We start from the raw sequence: 24,267 nt of genomic DNA, 5'->3' as shown, positions 1-24,267 counted from the left end.
CAGTGAGATTTCTTTGCTCCTAGTTTCTGGCACTGCCTTCCCACTTTCTTGGCACAACGTCAAGAATCCTGATGTACACCTTGGGCCATTCATGAGCCCCGGGGCTGTGCCTGTTCTGATGCTCCCAGCAGAGCCCTACAGTCACTGCTAACAGGGACTGGACCAGCGTGTGTTCTCCTCCCAGGCCCAGCTGTCTGGATACCCTGTCAGTCCTTCTGCTCTGAGCAGACTCATCCCTAACTTGGATGGCGTCTCCCTCACCAGTTTGTGACAATGATTGGGTTTCCACAGTTTGGCGCAAGTATCTTTAATTTTCTCTATATTCTCTCATCTGGCAACTACATTTCTGTGGCTTCGACTACTGACTCTAAGCACAAAACAGGCATGAGGATGATCTTAATCCAGGAGCTGTCCCCTGTGTTCCAGCCCTTAGTTTTCTGGTACTGTACTTTCTCACTCCCACGTGGTGCTAGCAAAGCTTCATATTCTGGTAAGAGGAGGGAAAATTGGTCTTGAGTCAAGAGTATTGCCCTCATTTTCACCTAAACCCTAGGCTTCAATGTCATTTTTAATCACCTGGATATTTTGCAGGCACCTTAAACTTGGTTTATCTGAAATCAAATGGATTATTTTTATCCCCTAAAATCAATTCCTTCTATCCTTCATCTGTCATTGGGTGTCATCTGCCATCTGCCCCCTAAGTCCTTAGAGTCAAACCTTAGCATCGACTATGAATCGGCCCATTTCTGCTTAAGTCGTCCTCATTCCTCCGGCTCCACCACACAAGCACAGCCTTCTCAACCCATAACCGCCCTGGCTTCTCAGCTGTGTGTGTCTTTCTCCTCTCTATCTTCCCTGTTCGTTTACTGAGAACCAGCACCAGTAAGCCAAAAACTGCATCCCAGCCTTTTAAGGTGCTTGGTGAGGGAAGCGTTCCTGTGGACTAATGGAGGAGGCTATGTGACCAGGTGAGCAGCTCGGCTGGGGGGCTGAAGAGTAGGAGAGATCTGCTGTCTCCCAGGGACAGGGCTGGAAAGGGTGCAGAGGTGGAGCAAGGTTTGACCTGATGGAGAAGAGAAAATATGTCTGGTGAGAAGGAGCCCGAGGCTGCAGGAGGCAGAGTGAAAGCAGATGTGGAGGCATGGAGCCGTGTGCTAGAGGTGGAGGAGTGAGTGGGGTCCAGGTCATGGCCGGCCATGAAGGTCCATTGATGGGTTTGGACGGCACCTGTGGACAGAGGAGTCACTGGATTGTTGAAGGACAGGAACAGGACAGTGTCACTTATTTGAGAAGAGGCGTTGGGGACATAGTGTGGACAGTAGATGAGTTCTAGGAGACCTACAATAGAGATCTGGGCGCATATACAGACACAGCTCCAGTGAGAGGTCACAGGGGGCCAGAGCTCAGGAGGAGAGGAGGGCAGAAGGGCCTGGAGGGAAGAGAGATGAAGAGATATACTAGAGGCAGCTGAGACAGACCTGACGGGATGGGATGCTAAGGAAGGAGAGAGGAGAATTCAGAGCTGGCTCTGACACTTCTCATTGCGGGTGCCTGGGGAGGTGGAGGACAGAGCTTGTCAAAGGGAAAGGAAGGCTGGGAGAAAGTAAGGTCTATTTTGGAAATGCTCAATTTGAGGTACATGTGGGATACACTGAAAGAAAGGCATAAAGCAGTTGGACATACTGCCTCCAATAGTGCTATCCAATAGAACTTTGTGGTGAGGGAAACGTTCTAGAGATTGGTGCTGTGCGATATAGCAGTCAGTAGCCATGTAGCTGCTGAGCACTTGAACTGTGGCTGTTGGGCTAAGGAACCCAATGGGACTCCAGTTGAGTGTACTTCCCTGTCGGGGCCGCCTGGGGCTAGAGGTGGTGGTACCGGGCAGCACAGGTTCAGGCAGCATCAATACCCGTGTGGATTCAGTGCCTCCCTTGTACCAGAACGCACGGAGGGTTTACAGAGCAAGATGAAATTGGATTCAGAAACAGATGGTAAAACAAGGCAAAGAAAAGGTGAGGGTAGAAAGAGAGATGAGAGCAGAGTTGGGTTAGCACCCCAAATGCTGAGCATGAGGATGCTGAATGAAATGTGAGCCCCAAACACTGGAAGCCAGAGGACACCAGCAGCATGACGAGGGCATGGGGCAGGACAGGAGGAAGCAGTGCTGCTCAGGAAGGGCTTCTCAGGTGAAGCTGGCCAAAGAGTAGGGGCTGGGGGGCGGGGGACAGAGGAGAATGAGGAGAGGACAGAGAAGCAAGACAAATGAAGAAATGATTAGGAATCTGGCAATTAGGAAGAACTGTGAGTATAAGGTTTGAAGACTCTGAGGGTGAGTAGAGAAAATAAACTCAGGGATTTTTTGAGGAGCCGTGCTGTGAAGGAAATGCAGGAGGGTGCTGGCTGGAAGGCAGATGGCTGCACCTGCCCCAGAACAAGCTACAGGCATGCAACTCATCTGCTCAGGGCCTGCACAGGCCCTGGCCTATCACTGGAGGTCCTGCGACTCAGCTTCCTCTCCTGGGACCTCCCTTCACATACCCTGTGGTCCATGCAACTCAGCCCAAGCACACTACCTAACAAAAAGACCTGCTGCTGTTGCCCAAAAGCTTTGAGGTGGGAAAATCATCAGAAAACTCCAGAATTTGAAGAAGGGACCAGTCAGATGTTCCCCCACCAGCCTTAAAAAAATAAATAAATCAGCAAAAGCATAATGAGAGACCATGAAAGACTTGTCAAGGTTGCTTACAGATCAAGAGTATTCTATCACTCTAAACTTAGTGCCAGTCGTGAAGCACTACAGCATGGTGGGCTTCCTGTTATGTTAATTCTTTCAATAGCAGTGGACTGCACTCTGTGACTATCCTAAGAGCTTCCTATATCAACTAATGATAAAATCTACCTTGTCCTTCAACATGCATTTCTCTCTGAATACTAAGACTAGAAAAGACAGAACTGTCTATATTTTGACCAAGTGCTCCGGGGATAAATGAAGTGGTTCTCAAACTCTGGTGAAATACTGAGGCAGGACACAGCCTGGCCTGTGGATTTTTACTGCAACCCTTAACAGACTGTGATACCCTCCAAAGTTTAGGGACCACTGCTAAGACATCTTCTGTCCTGCTCCAGGATAGAGTCCCTGTAACCTTGTGTCTCATGGAATATGAGGGTGGCTTCTGCCCCATCAATAGGTGTCTGCTCAACCCTCCTCTGTCTTATCTGGGGATGCGAGTTAGGATAACTGGAGGCGGGGAGGGGACACGATTTAGGAAGCAGAATCAAGATGTTTACGTCTTGGCATCTCCAGTCTTTTCAAGGAGAATCTCATTCTATAAACAAAACTCAAACTCTACTCATAGTTCTGCGAGGCCTGGCTGGTGCTAGAGTCCAGGCTGAGAACAGGGGCTGTCTGTAACATTGAGATTCAGGAGTTGGGCATTTACAGCGGTCTGAAAAGGTCTGAGCACTACCCATACTTGTCTTGTTTTTCCTTCTCCAGACGTTCCTGCTCCTCCTGTTCCTTCTGCAGCCGGGCCTGTCGTCTCTTTTCAGACAGGATCTTTGTGGCCTCTCCTGCATCAGTGGTGCCTGCTGTGGACTTCCCTGAGGCTGCGTCGGAGGAAAAGATCAAGGGAAATGAAATCATGACTGCACTCACATGGCAGCTGCCACTTGGAATTGAAAAAGCCAACCCAGTGGGTGACGGGAAATGCTGACGGGACCAGCACAATTAGCCATCGAGCAGAGGCTGCCATGGGCTGGCTGGGACCCTGGATGCATTCCACCGTGGAGGGCAGTGGAAAGGCGAGGAGGAGAGATGGGTCACCAGCAAGCCCCATGGCAGCCTCCACCACTGCACCTGTTTGGGTGAACTCACCATGGCTGTCACAGAAGCTTAGAGGACTACAGGGAGCCCCTCTCTGTGAGAAGGGCATAACCTGACTGAACATGGCTCAGCACCCCCCGGGGCTTCCACAGCCAGAAGCAGTGTTAGTCCCTCGGTCTCCTCTGCCAGGAGACACTCAGGAGAGCAAGGGGAAGGACTGGGCAATGTGCCAGCCGAGAAAGCAGCACCAGGGCATGGAGTCGTCTCTGGGAAAAATCCCTGTCTTTCCCCCAAATCCGAGGCTCCTGTGGGGATGGACTCAGTGGAAGAACCAGTTGTGCAAGGAGGGCCTACCTCTGCTGCCCTTGGCCTTCCCTGCCATGGCCTCATGCTTCTCCTGCTTCTCAGTGGCCTGCCTGTCTGCCACGTGCTTCTCTGGGGCCTCCTCCTTGGGTGAGCTGGCTGCCTCCTGAGTCAGGGTACCTTCCTTCTCCTTGTTGCTCTTCTCTTTGTCTGCTTTCTTCTTGGGTGTCTCCTGGCCAGAAAAGCTGGGGAGGCGGTACTTCATCGGAGACCCTGGGTATGGCGGCTTTGTGTTCTTTGGAGACTGCGGATATGCTTTTGAAGTTGCCCTGGAAAACCAAAACCACACCATAAGATGATTACTGGGCCTGACCACAGAACCCTCTGTTCTGAAGACATCTGATTCCAAAAAGCTGAACAATTTCATCCTTCAAGAGGAACAAATGTAAGGAGGAGCACACACTCAGCAGTCCCTGAAGTACTATCACCCTAACAGGACTGTATGGTACCTATAAGACACCCCCGACAGAAGGGACAAAGTTTTAGGAAGCCCAGCTGATGACATCATGTCCTGATTTCACTTAAGTTTGATGACAACATGAGAATAAAGTGTTAGGCATTTCCCCACCTCCTTTTTTAAATGAACACCAAGGTTGGATTTGGCTTCAGCATATGGCAATGAATGAGTCCAGTCCTATTTTTTTCTAATTATGGCAAAATACACACAACATGAACTGTACCATCTTAACCACTTTAAAGTGTACAGTTCAGTGGCATTAAGTCCATTCACACTATAGTGCAACCACCCCTCCACTGTTCACCTCCAGAATGCTGTACTTTTTAAACACTAACTCCATATTCTCACCTCTCTCCAGCCCCTGGGAAACCACTTTACACTTTCCATGTAATTTGACTATTCCATGTACCTCACAGAAGTGGAGTCATACAGTAAAAAAAAAATCACCTTTGCTAAGGTATAACTGACATCTGGTTCCTTTTCAAGTTCTGAGGAACAAAGTCAGTGAAGAGGTGGGGAGAGGGAGTGTCTTTTTCAAGGTTCTCAAGGTTTAAAAGAATCTCTCCAGCTACTGGGAAGATGCAAAATGTGAGAACAAGCCCATATCCACCCAGGGAAATACAGTTTTGTTAAAATATAGGACCTTGCCTTACATCTGTTGGAAGAAGGTCCATTACAGGTGTCCTAGCCAAGTCTGGCTCCTGGTGAGCTCTGGTTGCTGATGACATGGGTAACAGCCTAGATTCAGTTGCTGAGTATACCCAGAAGTTCACATATACTGCGGTGACATTTGTACAGAGTACTTTTAGGAAGAACATAAAGTACTCGGCTGACAAATTACAAATTGTCACTCTCAATCCTGTAGCAGGTTGAACAACATGAAACTGCTAATATTCAACCATTGTGACCTATAAAAATGGCAAGTCAACATAATGTTAAAGGCCAATTTCTCACCAGAGACCTAAAGAGTTACCTAATCAGATACTAGTGGTAAGGAAAAAACAAGATCGGATCAATATTAAACTTGGTCTTGAGCTGGAAAATAATCCTCAAGGGGTATGTGGACTGGAAAAGATGCAGGCCAGTTTTTAACTGATGCTCTCATGGTAAAAGGCAAACTCTGGCTGTTGAAGAGAACACTTTTTCTCAGTCCGTGCCAGGCTGAGGGCTGCACAGTGACCCAAAGAATGTGACTTAAAAGTGACCTGAATTTTTAAAATTCAGATGTTTCAGCATCAACCATTTTACAGATATGGAATCCATCCAGATCCCACTTCCATGGTGAACTGTACACCCTTCTCTGGCAGTCCACCCCCTAGCTGGACCAGTGTGAGACCAGAAAGGATCACTTCATACTAGCCATACCAACTTCCCTTGCGCCAACATCCTGTTAGGTGTGGAGTCACCCAGAACCCCCTGATACCTTGTCCACATGTGGATGGTGCTTTCCCTCTGCAGACTGTCCTGCCTCAGTCCTGGGGCTCAGCTGACTCAGGCCCCACCATTCCCAGAGCATCTCTTGACAACCAGGCGTTTCCTTCCACATGCACTATATACCCCTGATTTTCTAATTCTGTTCCTAGACACCAACCAAATAAAGGCCAGGTAAAGAATCCTCTTGCCCCCTCCATATACATATGCATATGTACCAGGGTTTCTCAACCTTGCCATGACATTTAGGCTAGATCTTTCTTTCTGGGGGGCCATTCTGAGCACTGTTTAGCAGCATCCCTGGCCTCAACTCACTAGACACCAGTAGCAATCTCCACCACTCCCCCTCCAGAAGTTGTAACAATCAAAAACGTCTACAGACATAATCAAATGTTCCCTCAGGAGTAGGATCACCTCCAGCCAAGAACCACTGAGGTAAGATATATATACAGCACCCCCCACATACCTTCTATGTGTTTAAAGCAGATGAAAGTGGTGCTGCTCTGGTTGGAGGGGTGGTGTCCTAATCCCCACACCTCCAAGGCCCGCCAATAAGCCTCCTAAAGGGCCTGGGCTGGAGAGGGAATTCTTAGTGCCTCCAGTGTTCAGAGTTGCACCTGGAACACCCCTCCGGTGATGTGGAATTCAGGCTTTATCTAGCACCTTCCAAAACTCTGTTCATGCTTCCTGAGTGTTGTCTGCACACCAGCCCCTGAGATAAGTGTATTTATGTATGTATGTGTATATATGTGTGTCTTTTAGTTCTCAAAAACCAGTTATGACACAGGTACTATTATTACAGTCACTTTACGGAGGAGGAAGCTGGGCTTAGAGAAGTTAAATAAGCCATTGAACTGTAGTCTGAACCTTCAACTCCAACTCCACTTCTTTCAACTTGGCCCTATTCCCTATTCACAGTGTGGCTAAGCTGGAGTTTGGGGTCACCATGATCCCCAGATGTTCATTTTAGAAGGGGCACAGAGTAAGCACACAATAGCTGTCAGATGTTGGTGTTATTATATGATAAAATAAAATCTTGAGTTATCCTTACAGATAAGAACAAACCAAAAGCAGGAGGAAGCATAATGAGGGAAACCACAGGCCCTGCTACCTCATGATGACAATGTTCCATTAAGCATCATTTTCCAATTAGCTCGGAAAACCTGTGTTTAGACTCAAACAGCCTGTATAACTGTATGGCAGGAGATGTGCTCAACAATGCCCTCCTTCCATACTATCATCTAGGGATGCAATGATTCTATAACCACCAGGAGGGGCTCTTGAGGGAGCTGGTCCTGTACACTGAGAAGATCAAAACAGGCCACTTACTCCCTGGAATGTCAAGTGCATGTTCTGTGAAGCTCTAGTGCAACCACTGCAGGGGCAGTCAACAGTATAAAGCATTACTCCTGGATGTGGGACTTGGAGAGGCTAGCCATAGGAAGGCTGCTGTTTTATGGCAAATGATGCAGACAGAAACATGTCCTCCTGCCATAAGCATTCCTAACTTGACTCATTAATTAGGAATTTCTGCTACTGAAAGGACTGGCAAAAAGCCATCTGCTCTTTTTCCTGGCCCTCATCCTCCTCCCCCAGGAGTGAAGCATGACCTCTCTGCTGCATGAGACAGAGCAAAGGTACTGGGCGCCCACCGCCCACTCCATTATAACTGTCTAAGGGACCTGCTTGCAGCAAGCACACATCTGCACTTCCCTCATGGGTGCCTGAGATGTGGGCTCCCTGGGGTCCTGGTGCAAGTACCTGTCGCACATGTGCAGACATGGGAGGAGCTCTCAGACCCCACTTCCACCCAGGAGGGTCTCCAGGGCTGGACTCAGGGAGGAGTGGGTAACAGGCCTGAAATGGCTATAGGCCCAATTCATTCTAAAGTCCCACCTTAGTAGCAGAAAGGCAGCATCTAGATCCCAACATGATCCCATGGCCTGGTCTAGATGGCTCACGCTCAGAAGGGAATGGAGCCCAATGAAGTCATGCCCTCCCCTCAGTCAGTGTGTTCAGAGCCTGTAAGAGGGACATGCAAGGCAGGACTATGATATCAAGGGGAAAGGCTGGCCTCGCCTGGGTAGGAGAGGTTCTGACAGCTTCAGACCTACTCAGCTCTGAGCAGCCTTGCTTCAACTTGCTTTAAGAGAACAGTCACACATACGTTCTGTTCACACCACAAACTCTAAGGTTCTATTATAAATAAAAGTAGGCCAGCTGTCCATAAACACACATCTAAAAATAACTGCTACCTGAGAAGTAAGGGCAAATTATTTGGGATAAAACTTAATATATTAAGGAATCTAGTTACATTCCCCTACCCCAGCCCTTGCCCAATAAAAAAAAATATAATAACTTAGAACACACACACACACACACACACACACACACACACACACGTACATGTACAAACATGACCTTCAAATAAGAGAAGATTAAGTCACTGCTTTTTTAAAAAACACCAAATGACCAAACTACAGAATACAATCTTAGAAGTTCCCTATTTTATTTCCAAATCTGTAGAGTTTCCTGCTCATCCTGCCTCACTACTTCCTACATGGATGCGGTACCCTGCCAGCCCTGCAAGGGCTGCTGAACATGGGTATCTTGCACCAGGTGATGCTGGTCTGCCAGGCCCCGAGGCTCTCTGGCCCCCTGCTCACACCACTTACTGCAAGCTAAACCAACTGTAGCAAAGTTCTTGTTTCCCCAGTTTCCTAGAAATAGATATCTTGGCTGATGAAAGAAATTAAACACAAATTAATAAGGGAACTCACTGTGCTTTCATAGTTTTATTCTAAAGTAACTTCTCATCTATTTAATAAGGATCTATTTGATCACCACAATAACCCAGTGAGGTACACAGGAAATTACTATTAACCATATTTTAGATAAGAATACCCCAATCCTAAATGCTTAAATGACCTTTCCCAAGAGGCGTAAAGAGATGAGAGAGCCAAATCACTAGATTTTTCATCTTGCTTTTTAAAATAGCTTTTCCACTTCAATTTTTAAAAGCTCAATATCTCCAGTGATTAAAAACCCAACAAAAGGAATTCACAAATTTTGTTGGGTTAACAGAGATAGGCCTCTCTGATGCACAAGGCAGGCTTATATAACCTTTTGAGGTTCCATGACTGGTTGGAAATATAAACAAACACCTCTGTAAGCAGAGCAGCAAGAAGACTCTCGGGAGAGGGTTGTCACGCTTCTGAACGTGAGTTTACTGCAAAGCATAAACCCAAAGGGCTTTTTTCCTCCACATCTTGGAATCTAGCTCTATTTTTCTCCCAAGCAACTTGACTCCAGGCCAAGTGGACACAGCCCACCCACAGGATGGGAGGGTCTGTTGCCTCATCAGCCCAGCTTGATCAACATTCTGACAAGTCTATTTGTCAATCACATCTGACTACTTTCCAGAGGGAAAATGAGCAATTTTATACCAGAGAAACCTGTGGATACCACCTTAACTCAGTGATCACAGCTACCATCACCACGAATGAAACATGGCCTCCTGACACGATGCACTGAGAAGGAACCAATATCCCTTCCATGGGACTCCTGCCCCCAATGTATAATTTGAGTCTAACCATGAGGAAACAGCAAACCAACTCAAAATGAAGGACAGTCCTAAAAAAAAAAAAAACCCACTGGTCTGTGCTCTTTACAAATGTCAGGGTTATTAAGACAGGCTGAAGAACTGTTGCAAGTTAATGGAGACTGAGGCGGCAAGACAACTAAATGCAATGTGGGGCCCTGGGTTGGATTCTGGACCAGGAAAAAGATGATGTAGAGGATCTCACTGGGACAGCAGGCAAAGATTGCAATCTTGAAATTAACAACATCATGTCAAATGTTAACTTTCCTGACTTTGCACAACTATATTGTGGTCACACAAGAGAATATCTTCATTCTTAGGGATAAAGGGTCAGGATGTCTGCAAATGACTCTCAAATGGTTCTCGGAAAATGTGTATCTATGGAGACTGCATGAGAGTGAGTAGCAGATGGGAATGATGAAGTCTATGCAGCTACATGCTAACAGGATGTTCTTTATTCTATTCTCACAATTCTTCTATAGGATTGAAGTAATTTCAAAATAAAAAGGTTTTTAAAATTGGTCTAAACTCAAATTATTCTCTACTAAGACTGACAAATACAGGACCAAGAGTGGGTGAGTATATAAGTATGGCTGTGAGCAGGGGGTATAACTTAACATTTTCAATTATCCTTTTCAAGAAAAATTTCAGGAAAGAATGTAAATCTATCTGAGAAGGATGGTGGTAACACACACAATAGTTAAACCATCACTGCAGGGAGCCCTGGTCCACTGTAGATACTCATTTGGGCAGGAACAATGCTGCCACACATCTACCAAAGAAGCCTATGGGAATGGTGCTTGGCAGTGACTAATTAAATGCCCTCAACCATGAAAGGCATAGACAGGTTGGCTCCAGGAACCTGTGATTCTAAGTGGGAGGTGCTTATTTTGGGCCATCAGACAACTTGCCTTAATTCCTTCCCTCATATAGACTATCTGTTTTGTTTCTAATGCATGATAAAATGAAATTAACTTAGATTCCTGATACAAAATTGATCTCAGGCAAGCTATCTCTGAAAGTCATTATCTTTGGCAGATTAAATTTTCCAAAGATGGCCCCAATAATATCTTCTTCCACCTCACATAATCTTTTCAAGTTTATTTTTCCATTCCATTGATTCTGAGGTGTTTCCACTGCTTTGACCAAGAAAACACAGCAGAGAAGGAATGCTGTGCCAATTTGAGGCACAGGCGTTAACTGGGGTTTATGGGCCAAAATCCTTAATAGGCCATCTTGGACCTTAGGTTGTAACTGTAACACCAGTTGACAGTGAACCATAACTGCAGAGAAGACCCCCAGGGTGAGAACTTTCCAGTAAGCCCATGTTAATCCACAGAACAACCACACAAAAGACCCTAACTAAGACCCTCCAAGTAAGCCCAAGTCACAGAGCTGTGAGAATTAATAACAAATTGTTGTTTTATGCCACTAGGTTTTAGAGAGCTTGTCACAGCAGCAAAGGATAATGGATACATTTCCCATCATAATGACCAAACCAATTTGGAATACATTTCTAAGAATCTGAAACCGTTAGAGAATATTTCACACAGAAGAACTAGGAGTACAAACAGCACCAACAGGCATAGGCAAAGGCAAGACAGACTGGGTAAATCCACTTGGTCACACTCAATTTCCTTTCTCTAGGTTATAAGAAGCAATCTATGCTCCATCCACCTCCTTAACAGTGTTGCTGAAACTAGTTTTCTAAAACCATACAAGTACCCGACAATGCCAATCAACAATGAAAATAACCTTGAACACTTAAAAGAGCAATGCTATTAATATGCACAGCCACCCTACAGTGATTTAACTGTTCAGATCTGGGATGAATCTAAAGGTGGAATTAAGATTGCTGGGAGAAATATCAACAACATCAGATATGCAGATGATACCACTCTAATGGCAGAAAGTGAAGAGGAACTAAAGAGTCTCTTGATGAGAGTGAAAGAGGAGAGTGAAAAAGTTGGCTTAAAACTCAACGTTAAGAAAACTAAGATCATGGCATCCAGTCCCATCACTTCATGGCAAATAGACGGGGGAAAAAGTGGAAACAGTGGCAGACTTTATTTTCTTGGGCTCCAAAATCACTGTGGACAGTGACTGCAGCCATGAAATTAAGAGACACTTGTTCCTTGGAAGGAAAGCTATGACAAAACTAGACAGAATATTAAAAAGCAGAGACATCACTTTGTCTAAAGGTCTGTATAGTAAAATCTATGGTTTTTCCAGTAGTCATGGACGGATCTGAGAGTTGGACTGTAAAGAAGGTTGAGTGCTGAAGAACTGATGTTTTCGAATTGTGGTGCTTGAGAGTCCCTTGGACAGCAAGAAGATCCAACCAGTCAATCCTAAAGGAAATCAACCCTGAATATTCATTGGAAGGACTGATCTGAAGCTGAAGCTCCAATATTTTGGCCATCTGCTGTGAAGAGCCGACTCACTGGAAAAGATCCTGATGCTGGGAAAGATTGAGGGCAGGAGGAAAAGGGGGCAACAGAGGATGAGATGGTTGGATGGCATCACTGATTCAATGGACATGAGTTTAAGCAAACTCTGGGAGACAGTGAAGGGCAGGGGAGCCTGGCATGCTGCAGTCCATGGGGTTGCAAGGAGTCAGAAACGACTTAACAACTGAACAACAACAACAGATCTGGGAGGAGAACAATGCACTGTCAGAGCCATTCATCACAAGTCCCGTCTGCCTTTCTGGATGAGTGTTCATAGTGACTGACTAGCCTCCATCCCATGCTATTCAAAACCATGTCACTTCCAGTGTGCTTTAAAGATCACACGCTTGGTCTACACAAAGGGAAAGCTGAAAATGCCCATGTGGTTGGGGTTTATTTTGTGTGATACCATTTTAAAAAATCAAGTGTTTCTTTTTCATCTTTCTTCAATATTGAGTATACAAAAGATTACTTATAAAATACAAAACATATGAAGAATGATATAAGAAACGTTCACACGCACACCAACTAGTGCAAGAGGAAGCCATACTAGGCCAGGATTTGCCACATGCCCCTTCCTGACCCCACCCCCACTTACTCCTCAAAGGTCATCATCATTCTGCATTTTATGTTTGCCATTTTATTAGCTTTTCTAAAAATCATTTTACCACATTTATATTCCTAAAAACACACTGGGTGTGAACATCTGGGAACTCAGGATACATGGAATCACTGCTGACATTCTTCTACAACTTCCTTCTGCTCAACACTGCATACCTGAAATCCACCCACTGCTTGTGGGCAGCTGAAATCCACTCTTTTTCACTGCTGTAGTTTGGTTGGATTTTCAGAATTTACTTGCAGTCTACTTGGCTTTCCACATGTCTCAGACCTAGCCCATACCCACTGTAGTTCACTCACTACTTTTCATCCCCGGGAGAAACAACTTTCTTTCTGAACATTTTAAAATCAAGAAATGTTTGCTATTCCTTAGATGTCTTGACTTGGTAGCTCTGATTTGGAGGTGCCTGAGCAATCTTTATCCCCAGGGAACCTTGTGCACAGAAGTCCAGCTGTGGTAGTGTGTGCTCTTTTTCCTGCCTATGCAAGAGATGGCATGTATAGGATTCTGAAAATTAAAGCTAGTCTATCAATTTGTTGAAAGTGGTAGGAATCTTGTGCAGCATGGTATAGAAACCATTATCCCTCATCCTTTAAAAATTCCCCAAGTGAAGCATGCAGCCCAGAAAACAGAATGTTTAAGAAACTGCTCAGTGGGAGAATAAACTGATGAATGTTCTAGAAGGAATGAGGATCCAAAAGGTCTGAGTCCTTGGGTAGGTCTGGCCCCAGCACTGCCCATAACTACTCAGACCACTCTGCCCTCCAGATCCACCTCACGCCCCCCAGCTAAGCATCCACAGACTGATATTGAGCCCAGACTGTGCAACAATAAACTGAGTCAGCCCCTGCCCTCTCGGCAGCCAAGCAGGAAATCAAGTGCAGTGAAGCACATATCAGTTCATCCTGCTCCTTCGCCTCATGCAGGGTGCTCTGCTCCGACGTCACCTCCTCAGAAAAGTATTTCGTGACCACCTGGTCTAGCTACTCCCCTCTGCCATTCTCTGCCATCTGACCCAGGCTCATTTTTCTTCACAGAATTTATCACCACCTGCTTTATATTTGCTGTTTACTGTCAAGCAAGCTCCACGAGGACTGATAAGAGCGCTGGACACAGAGTAGGTGCTCTACGGGTGTTTGCTGAAGGAAGGACTGACACAGGCATGTCCTATGAGCACAAAGAAGGGGCGAATTCCACTCTGACTGGTTCTGGAGAGGATGCCAGCTGAGCTGAGTTCTGAGGGACAAGTAGTTGAAGGTGCGCAGCTCTCTCTTAGGAGCAGGCCTAGAACTGTCCTTATTTGGGTCCACATCTACCTCCTCCGTCACTGGGGGCCCAGCCAAGTGGAGACTACTTTCATTTGCTTGGGGATTCTCCAGAGCACCTAGCACAGTGGCCTGCCCTCATTCATTCCACGAATACTTAGGAGGCATCTACTAGGTGCTCAATACTAGACAGAGTAGAAATTTTAAATATTTCTCTAAATTGAACTACATTATAAAAAGTCTGGGATTGTGTTTGAGTCTCTTTGGTCAGAGAAGGCTTTTACAACATTCAAATATTATGTCCTTTAAAATATAAAGTATTTCCTGAAACACAACCTTCAAGATTTTCAACTTCAAAGAAACAGCACAGAGCCCACTACAAGCCTGCTTCCAAAAACTGAATTCTTATCTCTATAGAGGGAATGCCCTCTACCCTCCCCCACCCAGTTCATCTCTGTGAAATGTACAATGATGATGATTAAACTTGCCAGCTACTATCGATGCAGGGACAAAAGAGTCAATATCCAGCAAAGATAGGGTGGAATATGGAAAAACCCCAGTAGGAACAGGTTTTTCTCCCTGTTAATGTCAATGTCCCAAACTGATACCAGAGCAGTGATATGTAAATGGAAGGCTCAGAAATAAGACAGAGACCTCAAAGCCCACCTAATGGATTTAAAGTTTGCAAAAGAGCAATACCATAACCAAAGACAGGCAATACAGGCACAGAAAGAATGCAATGGACTTCAGGGGAAAAAAAAACGCTATGAATTCAGTAATATGCTACGGAAAGATTTTCTCTATGGAAGGCAGATACATCAATAACCAGTATTAGCAGTTTATCAAAATCACAGCAATCTCTGAGCAAAACAATATTAGTGGAACAGTCTCAGAAAGCAACAAATCAGAAATAAGAGCTGACATCACTTTGAAATATATTTTTTTAAAATTCCCAAGTGTTCATTAAAAATCTGGGTTTCTTCCTATGTTCTCTGAACCAAACTGTTGTACTATAACAAGCATTATGTGATTCTCTCTCTATATATATCTTCTTTTTTCCAAATTAAAATCATATTTCTCTTTCTTCCTCAGTACTTCTGAAGATGTTTCCATTCTATTGCTGGATTGAGTTATTAATATATTGAGTTATTCTTGTCAGTAAAATATTTAGTAAAATATTTAAAAGACTTAGGTCAGTGGTCACACAGTGTACATTTGTTTTTCAGTCACACAGTTTTTCATTGGTGAGTTCACTCAATTCTTAACAAAAGAATATAATGTCTTCATTATTTAAAAAACACACTGCGGATGGTGACTGAGAAGTTATTATTGCCTCTGTTAAAGAGATAGATCAGACGAGAGGGCATGAGAACAAGCATGGAGCACATGGGCTTCAGAGCTCAAGTACAATGCAATCCCTTCACTCAAGATGCAGCTGGAGGAGAAGGCCAGAAAAGTAGAAGGGGACTGATTCACCAAAAGAAAACAGGCCAAGTGGATCATCTCCATAAATCAGGGTCCAATACCACCAGGCAACGAAGCCCTCAAGACCCCACTGTTTATCCAGAAACATATAGCACACCTCAGAGCGCTGGCCACGCCTTGTGGGGGAGCTGGAGGCACATGCCACCCCACCCAGAGCCTCCCCCCAAACTGCATGTGACTGTGGCAAAGGAGAAAGAGGCTTACTTAGATGTCACAGGAGAAGACGACCTCTTAGAAATGCTTCTCAGAGGAGACATGAGGCCCACGCTGGGTACAGAAGCAGTTGCTCTCGGCCCCCTCTTCATCTTCTCTGTCTGTAGGAGACACAGAATAGGACAGCCATGGCCCATCACTTCCATGATTTTTAAAAATACCCCAGATGGAAGTGATGCACAGCTTTTTTTCAGAAGGAACCAAACAAAGCTATACTGCTTCCCACCATGGCAATCTTTGCAGAAAAGCACCGGGGGATCATCACATTTAGGTCATTCAGTTAGGGGAAAAAATTTCAGTCTTAAAACATAAATACCTCCTTTTCCTTGTTATCTTACAATATGCTAACAAGGGAACCAGATTATGGTCCTGGACATACAGAACCTGGAATGACTACAAAGATATACAATCACTATAAGATAGCTATAGACGGGTGCGAGACAGTGAGCTGGGGACCTTGACAGTGTACCTGGTTTAACAGGGACTGTAACCCCTCCATCCCCCAACATCTCCATGGCCTGCCCCACACTGGCCCCTGGGCCTGGCCCAGACCAGATGCTCCACGACGGTGGTGCTCTTCTCTCCCTATTGTAACTTTTTGCAGCAAATCCTCATGGGGCCCACATACATTAGCCCCCTTTCACAGTAATCCATCCTACAGTAAAACCCTAGCATCTGAAACATTCACTTCTCCTGTGAGAAGCTCAGGATCATACTGGATTAAAAAAAATAAATATGGTATTACAAAATAAATGCCCAATGGTAATGTGGTATTTAAAATAAGTCCACATGTGATATGATGCTCCTCCCTTTAACAGGTGGAGCTTAGTTCCCTTCTCAAGCATGAGTTGGTCTCTCTCTCTCTCTTTGATCTTTTGCTCTGGAGGAAGCCAGCTGCCATGTTGTTTGGACTCTCAAGCAGCTCTATGGAGAAGTCCATGCAGGAAGGAATGGGGGCCTCCTGCCAAGAGCCACATGAACGAGCCATCCTGGAAAACCCCTGACAAGTTTTCTGACGACTGCAGTCCTAGCTGCTTGCAGTCCTGACCACACCCTCATGAGAGACCCTGAACCACAACCACTCAGCTATGATGTCCTCAATTTCTGACCCAAAGAACCAGTGAGGTAATACACATTTGCTTTAAGCTGCTAAGGTTTGGGGTGATTTGTTACACAGCAAGTGGTAACTAATGAAAGTAATATGGCATATATAATTTCTAAACAGACACAATTGGGGATACTGCTCAACATCTGTCTTACTGATGGTGTCAGCAAGACAACAAAAATGTTCAAAGGCCACTGATGTGGATGAAAGTTGACCCAGAACCTCAGTTCTAGTTGCCTGTAGAAGCAAGACTGGCCCAGAAGCAGACATTCTTAAAGAAGCAGAGAAAGGGCACTCGGAACATTCTTTCTGACCCCCCAACCTCCTTCTGAGGGTTTTGAAAATCTACTTCAAGGCAGTAAGATTTAGGAGGGTGCAAAAAATTACAGGATTTTCAAAGGTTGGGTGCCATTTAAAACCAAATCTTTTCCTTGAGCAGTCCCTGGAGACTGATGGAAACAGACCCCAGGTCAAGTGCAGGGAATAATCACAATGTAAGATAACCCAGTCCCAAGAGGTGAATGGATAGAAACCTACTGGAGAGGCCTCCACTCCGGCAGGGGCGCCTTTCCCAGCATCTCCTCCACCAGATGTAGATGCGATCTTCTTCCTCTCGACATTTCGAGTGGGAGAAGACTTGTAGGAAGATTTAAGGGAGCCAGCAGGAGCTACACGGGGACAGGCATGGGATACTAGAGTTACAGTATAAAAGCCAGAGACAGGGAGAACAGACAGAAAAGTTGAAGGAAAGCAGAGAGTTGGGAAGAACACCACATTTCAGTTAAAACATGACATGAGCAATCCACATTCTCAAAACACTGCCATACTTTTTCTAGTATATGCAGAATAGATGCTATCTTAAAAGACTCCCATGCTCAATGCTGAAGAGTCTAGGTCATTTCAGGAATTCAAAATCTGGGCTTTGGAGCCAGGTGGACCTAGAACCATCACCTAATAGCTGGTTCACCTTGGGTAGGTTACTTCATCTCTCTAAATGTCAATTCCCTTGTACAAGAGAGAGTTAACATAGCAGACCTGACTGCTGTCCTTGGAAGGGCCTGTTTATAAGGTTGACCCTTGTAAGCCTCTGGAAACTTGGATTTCAGAAGGGTTCTCACCATTAACTGATAAGTAGGTCACTGTGCCTAAGCTGTTTGTACAAACATTATGATTTATGCTGAACACATGCTTTTCTTCTGAGTCTGGAATTTGAGCATGGACCTGGCAGAGGGTGCTCATGTGACCAGCCCCCAATAAAAACTCTGGGCACTGAGTGTATAACGAGCTTCTGTGGTTGGCAACACTTCACACATGTCCTAACTCATTGCTGGGGGAATGTGTCCTGTGTGACTACACTGGGAGAGGATGCTGGGAGCCTGTGCCTGCTCTTCCCTGGACTTTGTTCCATGCAGTTTCTCCCTTTACCTATTTTGCTCTGTAGCCATTTGCTGTGATAAATCATAGCTCTGAGACCTCCTAGAGAATCATCGATCCTAGGAGTGGTCCTCCTGATGCATTCTTTGTTCTCAAAATGGGGATACTTCCTACTTTCCAGGAACTTTTTGTTTGTTTGAGACATAATTCATACATCATAAAGTCACCCCTTTAAAGGTATACAATTTAGTGGCTTTTAGTATATTCAGAGGTTGTGCAACCATAACTATGGTCTAATTCCAAAATATTCTCAATCTCCACAAAAGAAACTCTGTGCCCATTAAGCACTGACTCCCCTTCCTCTCTAGCAAACCACTTGTTTACTGTCACTCTGGATTTGTCTATTCCAGACATTTCATATAGATAAAATCATATCACTTGTGGCATTTTCTGCCTGGCTTCTTCCACTGAGAATAATGTTTTCAAGGTTCATCATGTAGCATGTCAGTAATTCATTCCTTTTCACAGCTGAATAATATTCTACTTTATAAATAAATACATTTTTTTCAGTCCATTCATCTGTTGTTGGACATCTGGGTTGTTTCCACTTTGCGGCTAATATGAATAATACTAAGACCTGTATACTTTGTGTATGTTTTCAATTTCCTCGACTCTACATCAAAGAGTAGAATTGCTGGTTCATGTGGTAACTCTAACATTTTGAAAAACATGCCAGACTGTTTTCCAGAGCGCCTGCAACATTTTACATTCTCACCAACAATGTACGAAGGCTGTAATTTCTCCTCATCCTCGCCAATACATATTACAGCTGACTCTTGAATAAGACAGGGTTTGAAGCACATGGGTCCACTTACACTCAGATTTTATTCAATAGTAAACACTATAGTACTATCTGTGGTTGGTTGAGTCTGTATGGGGAACCAAGACAGAAGGCTGATTATAAAGTTATATGCAGATTTTTGACTGAGGCGGCTGGTACCCCCAACTGCCAAATTGTTCAAGAGTCAACTGTATTATCTTTTTTTTTAAATTTTAGTCATCCTAGTAAATATGAAATGGTATTACGATTCTGATTTGCATTTCTCTAACGACTAAGACTGTTGAGCATCCTGTCATGTACTTATTGGCCATTTTATATATTCTCTGCTGTGCTGTTTCTGCACAACTACCTGTAAACAGACAGAACAAGGTAGAGGACAATATGTCAATTATATGTTATCTCACTGAATACACTATATCTTGGGAACTGAGATGGAGACCTGACATGCCTAATGTAGGCATGGCGTTATTTGTAAACAGAGAATGCTAGTCCCCATTCACCATGCCGTGACAGTCTGATCTGCTTTGGTCAAGGAAAGGCTTTGATGATGTGGCCCAGTGTTTCCTGGACTTCAGTGTGCAGGTCTGGTGGAGCCTGAGTAGTGAGGCTCTAGATATTTGTGCTTACTGTGCCCAGAACTGTGCTATTTCATTTAACCCTCATGCCAATTTAAAATAACTCCACTTTATAGATGAGGAAACAGAGGCTTAGAGAGGTTAATTAACTTACCCAAAGTGGTAAGAGCTAGTAAGTGGTAGGGCTAGTTACGGGATTTCTTAGATTGCAGTGTATAGGCTATTTTTACCACACTGTCTGGTTAAAAAAGTCTACTAACCTCCAGAGCTCATGAAGGATTTCTTTTCCTAATCCACATGCCCTCAATCACAAAATAACTTACTCACCTCTGTAACACTTGAAAGACAAGGAACATAGCAACAGTAAAACACTGGTGGATAGAAAATGTTATTAACCATTGAAGACATTTCATGAAGCCAGGGAACAGGAAGCAAGATACAAAAATTCAGGAAAAACTCATAGGCTGACCAATACCACTTGGGGCACCTTCCTCAGTGTCACCAGCTTGGCCTCTTTTACCTGAGTCACTGGCCTGCTCAGAGAGCATGAGTGTACTTCTGCTTCTGGATAAAGAAGCCTGTGTGGGTGTCAATAGTCGCATAACAAGAAATGTTTCCATGGGACTAAGGTGCATGCGATGAGCTGAGGGATGGAATCAAATGAAAATTTTAAAAAGCAAAATCAAAACAAAATAAAATGCCTAAAACAACACAGTGCCTGATGCAAATCAATATTGGGGTGGCAGAATGAATGTGGAAAATAAAAATACTGTAGCAAAGGATGGCTTTGGAGCTTGTCACAGTAAAAGAAAACGGACAATGTGTCATTTAGAGCTTGGGAGAGTGCGTTACTTCTCTTGGGGTGCCAGAATTCGTTCAATATGCTACTACAGAATTAATGTATCACCAGAAGAGACTTAGCCCATCTTTCAAGATGTAATATGGACTCAAGAAACCATTTACTCACCAAAGTAGCTCTAACACTGAAAAAAAGATTACTCCTACAAAACACTTGTTTTAGGTCCTCTGTTAGGAAATATTTTATAACACACTGATTTTGTTAATGTAGAAATGTGCATCCTTTCATACTTTTTCACATATAAATAAGGGCAAAGATTAAACAAGAAACATAAAAATAGCCAACTAATTATCAGCTTTAATGGAAGTTAAGTAGCAGTATTCATACTCTAAAATTTAGTGACTGAATGTCGTTTTGATGGTTTGGAACATATTGTGTGATAATGGATTAACTTTTCAATTACTTTGTATTTTTTGGATATTCACTAGCCAGAAAAATGGTTTTGGAATTTCAAAGTTTCAATTAATAATCCACAAGCAGATAATTGAGCAGCCAACAATTTATAAATATCATACTGATTATCTTTATACATTAATCAATGCAAATATGAATTTAACATCAATTTGTTACCATATAAATGAATGAAAACATACAGGACATACAAATAGAACAGATACATAGAGTTAAAAGCATGTAGATGTTTTCTCATCCAACTCTTAGTTAATTCAAGGCTTCTAGCACTTACCCATGAACTGCATCAGAAATCATCAACACTGACACTCACGGGTTCTCTGACACACAGGACAGACCTCTGTGCTAGAGGTGCAAAGTTAAAGCCAGAGGAAGAAAACCAGGAAGGCACACTGCCATCTTCAAAGTCACAAACATCATCCTGCGTACCCCCTGGTGATGACGCGACGTGTTAAAAACGCCACTAGCACCAGACACTTCTTCACTGATGCTAAGAAATGCATTTAATGCATGGAGAGCTTCCCTTCCTTCCTTAACCTACATACTCTAAAAGGTATCAATTCAGACTTACAGTGCCTTCTCTGAGCCTCCATTAGAACATGGCTGATTCTGAATCTATTCAGTTTCTGAAACTGGCACTGTCCTATACCCATCATCTCCCGCCTCAAAACAGAAAATGCCACCCATTCTTTCACCCTTTTAAAGATTTTATATTAGTTCTGAACTTCTCTTTTCCAAACAGAAATGAGTAGGCTTACAGGTCACAGACAAGAGCAGAGCCCCATTTTTTCACATATCTGAGTCTCCCACGTACCTCTGCCTCATCAATCCCGCTGTGTCTGGCTAACCAACAATAGCGCACCAATAACTGGGCAGTTGCTTTTTTAACAGTCACATCTGTCCACTGGTCAATTAACTCCAGGCCACGATAACATCTATGTGCACTGTAGAAAACAGAAGTCTCTTTCAGACTAGGAGACTAGCATTAACTCCTGTCCCTTTCCAACAATGACCTGGCTCTAAAGAGCAATGCCACTTTCCAAAGTCCCATTAGTGAGGCCCAGGGGCTTCCACACACAGATCACAAGGCTAGGAGGTTGGGGGTATTTGAAGAAGGCTCAAAAGAGGGGCTCTCACAAAGACCGACATTAACACCAATGCTCACACTAGAAAGAAGAAAACTGGAGAGACCAGGTCTACACGTTCACTTGCCTCGGTCTGGGGAATAGGATATTGCCGCAGTGGATGAAGACAGGCGCTTACTCATGGGAGGCTCCGTCTGCTTTGGCAAATTCATGGTTGATGTTGAAAGTTTGTCACATGCTGCAGAGAAACGCATTAAAGACATTGGTATTCACACCACTCTTCAACCAAGAAACACATTTTCCAAGGTGTTCTTCCTCTCCTCATCCACATGCCTCTAAAACCACTGCGGCACAGCACGCTGCCTCCAGCTCCCTGCTCGCTACTGAGCATGTCTGAGAAGGCCTGGGCCACAGCACCCATCCATTTGAAGCAAGTTATTCTCTTTCACTGCTCAACTTTGTGCTTCTCTTTCATTTCAAATGTTCAACCTCACTCAACTGTTCAACTAAAGCCATGCTAATCCCACCAGCCAACCATTTCCTTGTGTCCAGGGACTTTTAAGTATATTCAGACCACACGAGAACAAAACCAACCTGGACTGAGAGACCAATCACCACTGCCAAATGTTCTACGATCTGACTGAGACTGTGTGAGCTGAAATCGGAATTTTTCTGAGGTTATCTAGAGCTCATGTTGCAGAGAGGAGTAATTTGTAAAGCAAAGAGCTGTATTTAAAGCAGAACAACCTTTAGCAGTTGGTTTCTTGCTCTTATCAAGAAACGGGGTCACAATGGCCCTTTCTCAAAAGGCTCTGACTGTTTATGGTTAGGATTTCAACATGTGGTTCTGGGTTTGGTGCTCTTACTTTCAGCCATTATTTTAGACAGGCTTGTAAAGGAAATCATCACAACAACTGGAGAAGTGCTAACAGTACCTGTGTCAGAGCTTTAGGCAAAAGGAAAGATGCGTGGCCCTGGCTCTAAAGGAAGCAAACTCATCAATAATATTTTCAAAATCTGCTCTTCTATTCATCTTGTTTTCAAATGAAAGAAGTGCCATGCGTGACAATTTCTCCTGACCAACTGATGATCCTAAATAATTTTTAAATAACTTAGACTGCAGTAAAATGATACTGTTTGGGTATAAATAAAATACTTAAACTTTAAATGTTATGAGTTTTAATATACCTTTCAGTGTTTCAGTAATTTTTTCAAGTATTTCAATGTTCTGAAAAAAATAACCATTAGAAATTACAATAAAATCATGTCTCTAGGGATACGTATTTCCCCTTCTGCCTCAGGCTCCCATATGGCTCAGCATGGTACTAGTCTTTGGAAATTCAATAGTTTGTTCATCATGGATTGTTCTGCAGTTATTTTGATTAAAATATTCTTTTATCTTGATTACTGAGATTTTGGGTGTTCCCTTAAAATGAGGGCTCTGGTCACATACCACACCTCACCCTGGGCCGGGGCCCTGGGTGTGATTTCCAAGGAGTAATTGTCAATTCTACCTGCCCCTTTCTGTGGGCAGAAGGCCAGTGCCCACATGACAATGAATGCGGTCCAGGCAGCAAAGACTCTGCTATTCAGTAGCACCAATAAAAATTATCCTTTGTCAAAGAAATGCTGGAAACCAAGGGTATTTATTCCTACTGCTATAATTTGACCTTCTGGGTAGGTGGTAAATATTGTATCCTTTACATCTTGTTTTTTCTTTGCCAGCCAAAGATGGGTTGAATTCCTGAAGTCATCATTAAATGGGAGCAAGGTTTTGCTAGTTCTGTTCTTGATCTAGACCCTAAGAGTTTCCCAGGCCTGTATACAAAACAGAGAGCCTATTAGAGAGAGGAAATCAAGAACGAAGCCAATTTATCTCCTTGTCTGGATTCACATTATTAGTACTGATAAACTCAAATGCCTCTATAGGAATCCATAGCATTCATACCTAACACTGTATAATTATAGGTTTTGGTGACCAGAAGTGACTGAAATACACTACTACTTAATGCCTAAAACCAGTGATACATGAGAGTGTTAAAGATCTAAATGCACAGAAGTCAAAGACCGACAACATTTTCAAGGCAGAAGTTAGTGAGCTAAAGATGAAATGTCTCCAGGGTGCTAGGATGTAAGGCATGCATGTTCCAAGAAGACAAATAAAGAAATATGGGCACGTCATTTGTATCTCTAGAAAAAAAAGTTCTAACAAATCAATTGCAAAAGTGTTCAAGACAGACACAGTGATGGAGGAGGGTGACCGGGACAGTCATCACAAAACGCCATGGCACAGTGATGCTCAGATAT

The 24,267-nt window shown here is 43.9% G+C and overlaps 1 protein-coding gene across 1 annotated transcript in view; it reads right to left on the bottom strand.

Annotated features, from left to right (window-relative positions):
- Window positions 1-24,267, bottom strand: part of MAP7D2 (MAP7 domain containing 2) — a 97,796-nt gene that overhangs the window by 15,917 nt on the left and 57,612 nt on the right. Inside the window, exons 5-9 of the mRNA XM_061135932.1 lie at window positions 22,088-22,198; window positions 17,353-17,507; window positions 15,702-15,811; window positions 4,178-4,455; window positions 3,474-3,606 (exon numbers count right to left, since the gene is read on the bottom strand). Coding sequence (XP_060991915.1) covers window positions 3,474-3,606; window positions 4,178-4,455; window positions 15,702-15,811; window positions 17,353-17,507; window positions 22,088-22,198 — 787 coding nt within the window. The remainder of the gene's footprint in view (window positions 1-3,473; window positions 3,607-4,177; window positions 4,456-15,701; window positions 15,812-17,352; window positions 17,508-22,087; window positions 22,199-24,267) is intronic.

The sequence above is a fragment of the Dama dama genome, chromosome X (genome assembly GCF_033118175.1).
Source record: "Dama dama isolate Ldn47 chromosome X, ASM3311817v1, whole genome shotgun sequence".
In the NCBI taxonomy this organism is placed as follows: Eukaryota; Metazoa; Chordata; class Mammalia; order Artiodactyla; family Cervidae; genus Dama; species Dama dama.
The sequence above is the reverse complement of the archived record's forward strand: the minus strand, read 5'-3'. Positions and strand labels throughout refer to the sequence as shown.